The sequence below is a fragment of the Notothenia coriiceps genome, unplaced genomic scaffold (assembly GCF_000735185.1).
Source record: "Notothenia coriiceps isolate Sejong01 unplaced genomic scaffold, NC01 NC01_scaffold00012899, whole genome shotgun sequence".
In the NCBI taxonomy this organism is placed as follows: Eukaryota; Metazoa; Chordata; class Actinopteri; order Perciformes; family Nototheniidae; genus Notothenia; species Notothenia coriiceps.
Window position 1 is genome coordinate 138,217 of NW_011345600.1, and position 3,305 is coordinate 141,521.

Sequence of the window (3,305 nt, forward strand, 5' to 3'; positions counted from 1 at the left end):
CTGCTGTAATAACATTATGCTGTGTGTGTGTGTGTGTGTGTGTGTGTGTGTGTGTGTGTGTGTGTGTCTGTAAACACTTTTCTCCCCCCATAAACAGAGATGTTTAGTGAAAGCTTTTTCCACCCTGCCTCGGTGGAATTTTCCACTTCACTACAAGATGGTTTATGTGATAGCAACTGCGGTTTCTTAACATGTCTGACAGGAGCAATAATCGTTTCTGGAAATGTCACGAAGAAAACCGTGCTCGTAGTTATCTTTCTTTCCCCCTCCTGAACAGATGGCTGTGATCTCACCACTTAAACGCACACAATATCCTGACAGGAAATGCAGCCCACAAGTCTCTATCTGGTGTGGCATTAATGTTTTCTAAATGATTGCACACCTAGCACATGTCTGTTCCACTCAGGCACATGCCTAGTATTGTTTAATGCACTAATTCAATCGTTGTGACTTGAAACAGGCTTATGAAAGCTGCAAATATCCGCAGCTTTGCCTCGCTGTCTGCACAGCTGCAGTCTTATAAAGAGAGCTCGACTTGGCCTCCTGCCAGCATTTCATTCATCCCGGTGTTTTCAAACATTTGCGAAGACGCTTCCTCATTATTGTGCTTACCGTGGCTTTAGTCTTTGTTAAAAACTATTTGCATTCTTGTGATTCCGCAGGGCTGTTCTTCATCTTGCCGTGCACTGACAGCTTCATTAATGTGGACATGCGCACCATCACCTTCGACATCCCACCACAAGAGGTACACCTCTTTCAATTACATTAAACAAATACTTTGTCACATTCACAGAAGTTCTAAGAACATCAAAAGGATTGTGCAGCTTCTTGATACAGCAATACAAATCATTTTATACTTCCATTGATGCTTTTTCCTCTAGGTTCTGACCAAAGACTCTGTGACAGTGAGTGTGGACGGTGTGGTGTACTACCGGGTGCAGAATGCTACCCTGGCGGTGGCTAACATCACTAATGCGGATGCTGCCACCCGGCTGTTGGCCCAGACCACCCTGAGGAACGTCCTGGGCACCAAGAGTCTGGCTGAGATCCTGTCAGACCGGGAAGAAATCGCTCACAGCATGCAGGTGGAGTGCAACAATATCTGTTATACACACTGTCTGAAAAGCAGAATTTGAGTGGCACGTTACTTTGAGACAGTTTTCCTGAAACAAGCTGCAGTTAAGATGTGTACTATCCACTGTAGGCGAAGAAGCTAGCCCGTCTTCCATGTTGAGCCCGGCTGTCAGTCTGCTGTAACTTCAATTATTTATTTATTCATTAAACTTTCACTTTCAGTTTATGCTGAGCCTCTGTATATTATAAGATCTTTTTCAGATGCACACAGTCACATTCATTCATATCAGTTATACTTTATGTCTTCAGTATTGCAGTACACTAATTGTCTTAAAGTCAAAGACGCTGTTAATGTGTCAAACGAGGTTTTCTGCGCACCAGCAGATAATCTCCACTCCATCTCTTCTTTAATCAAACTGGGATTTGCTTGTGGCAAATTGTGCTTTACTGCCATCTTATGGCATTAATTGGGGTTGAATTGATTGGCCATTTGGGAACTCAACTCTGTTCAAATATAATCACACAGCTAATATCTCTCTGATCCAGTTGTCAGACAACTTTAGAAGCATAAGGATTTTCTTAAATTGCAGGACCTGTGAAGCAAGAGTGATTCCTTTACTGCTGCATCAACAGCCTCAAACAAATAACTGTTATTAGTCGTACACACCATAAACAAAAACACACAAGCTTCTATACACAGATTATCAAGCATGCAGCACAGAGCGTAGCCTCAGCTGTTTCATGTTTGCTTTACCAGTTAGTGGTCTGTCTGATTTGATTAAAAGCAACCACAACAAAGCTACTTTCTCTGTTATCGCCACTGTTTTAAAGAACAAGTCCTTATTTGTTTTAACCTAAACACCAACTGTGCTGTAAATATATTTTCTTTCTGCAAGAGGAAAAACGTGCTTAGTTTGAGCTCCATCTGCTGGCCAAATGGAAAAAAGCAACACAGTTGAAGGGAGTGTTGGGCTGACTTAGTCAATGAGTTGCTATTTTTAAGCTGTGGATAGCTTATCAAGGTTTCACACATCTTAATTCTGTCCTACGATTCAATTGTTATCTCTGTGTCTTCTCCAGTCCACTCTGGATGATGCTACAGACGACTGGGGGATCAAGGTGGAGCGGGTGGAGATCAAAGACGTTAAGCTGCCCGTCCAGCTGCAGAGAGCGATGGCTGCTGAGGCCGAGGCCACCCGGGAGGCCAGAGCCAAGGTGAGGGCGCTCTGTTCAGACCAGCAGATCCTCTCAAACATCTATACATCTCTAGATATTATTATTACAAGCTTTAGTTGACTCCTTTGGTCAATTTGGACATTCAGCAGGCCTCTCATTCTCGATATCAGACCGATGTTAAGGTTAAGTGTCTACAGTCATATCAATCCGCAGAAAGAAGTTCACTTTTTCAATTCATTTGTTATAGTTGTTGCGAATATGATAATTTAGACCAGGGATGGGTAAATGGCGGCCCTCCTCTTTTTGCGGCCCTCAGATTAATTTATAAGCAACTAAATAAAAAAATATATATTTATTTTTTTTACTTGTAGTACTGATACCGTCCACTAGACTCCTAGTTAGGTCGCGAGCTGCGTACATGATTTTGTTCGGCAGCCAAATACCGCAAAATAATCTGTGACGCGTTTGTGTGTATTGTGTTTGTTTCCCGGGGAAACACTCACAAGAAACACCGGCTGTTGTTATGCCTGCTGTGACGTTAAGTCACCGCTTGTAATTATGCCTTTACAAGCTTCAAAGTTGTATTTATCATCTGAATTTGGCGAAACAAGTTTAATATTCTAAAAACCAAGACTTTTTGCTTATTTTAAATCAGATGAAAACAAACTGTCACGGACCCTGCCGCGTTATCTATGATTACTATATGCTTTTCTCAGCCTTTTCCCCTCACCTCTCACCTCTCCTGTTTCTCCTGAAGGTGATCGCGGCGGAGGGAGAGATGAACGCGTCGCGGGCCCTGAAGGAGGCCTCCCTGGTGATCGCAGAGTCTCCGTCAGGCCTGCAGCTACGCTACCTTCAGACCCTCAGCACCATCGCCGCCGAGAAGAACTCCACCATCATCTTCCCGCTGCCTATGGAGATGATGCAGGCCTTCATGAAACGTTGAGGCAGAGCCGTGAAACACACACACACACACACACACACACACACACACACACACACACACACACACACACACACACACACACACACACACACACACACACACACACACA

General features: G+C 43.6%; 1 protein-coding gene across 1 annotated transcript in view; it reads left to right on the forward strand.

Annotated features, from left to right (window-relative positions):
* Nucleotides 1–3,279, forward strand: part of stom (stomatin) — a 7,372-nt gene extending 4,093 nt beyond the window's left edge. The window contains exons 2-5 of the mRNA XM_010773718.1: nucleotides 624–745; nucleotides 882–1,085; nucleotides 2,155–2,289; nucleotides 3,008–3,279. Coding sequence (XP_010772020.1) covers nucleotides 624–745; nucleotides 882–1,085; nucleotides 2,155–2,289; nucleotides 3,008–3,196 — 650 coding nt within the window. The 3' untranslated portion in view covers nucleotides 3,197–3,279. The remainder of the gene's footprint in view (nucleotides 1–623; nucleotides 746–881; nucleotides 1,086–2,154; nucleotides 2,290–3,007) is intronic.
* Nucleotides 3,280–3,305: the final 26 nt, after the last annotated feature.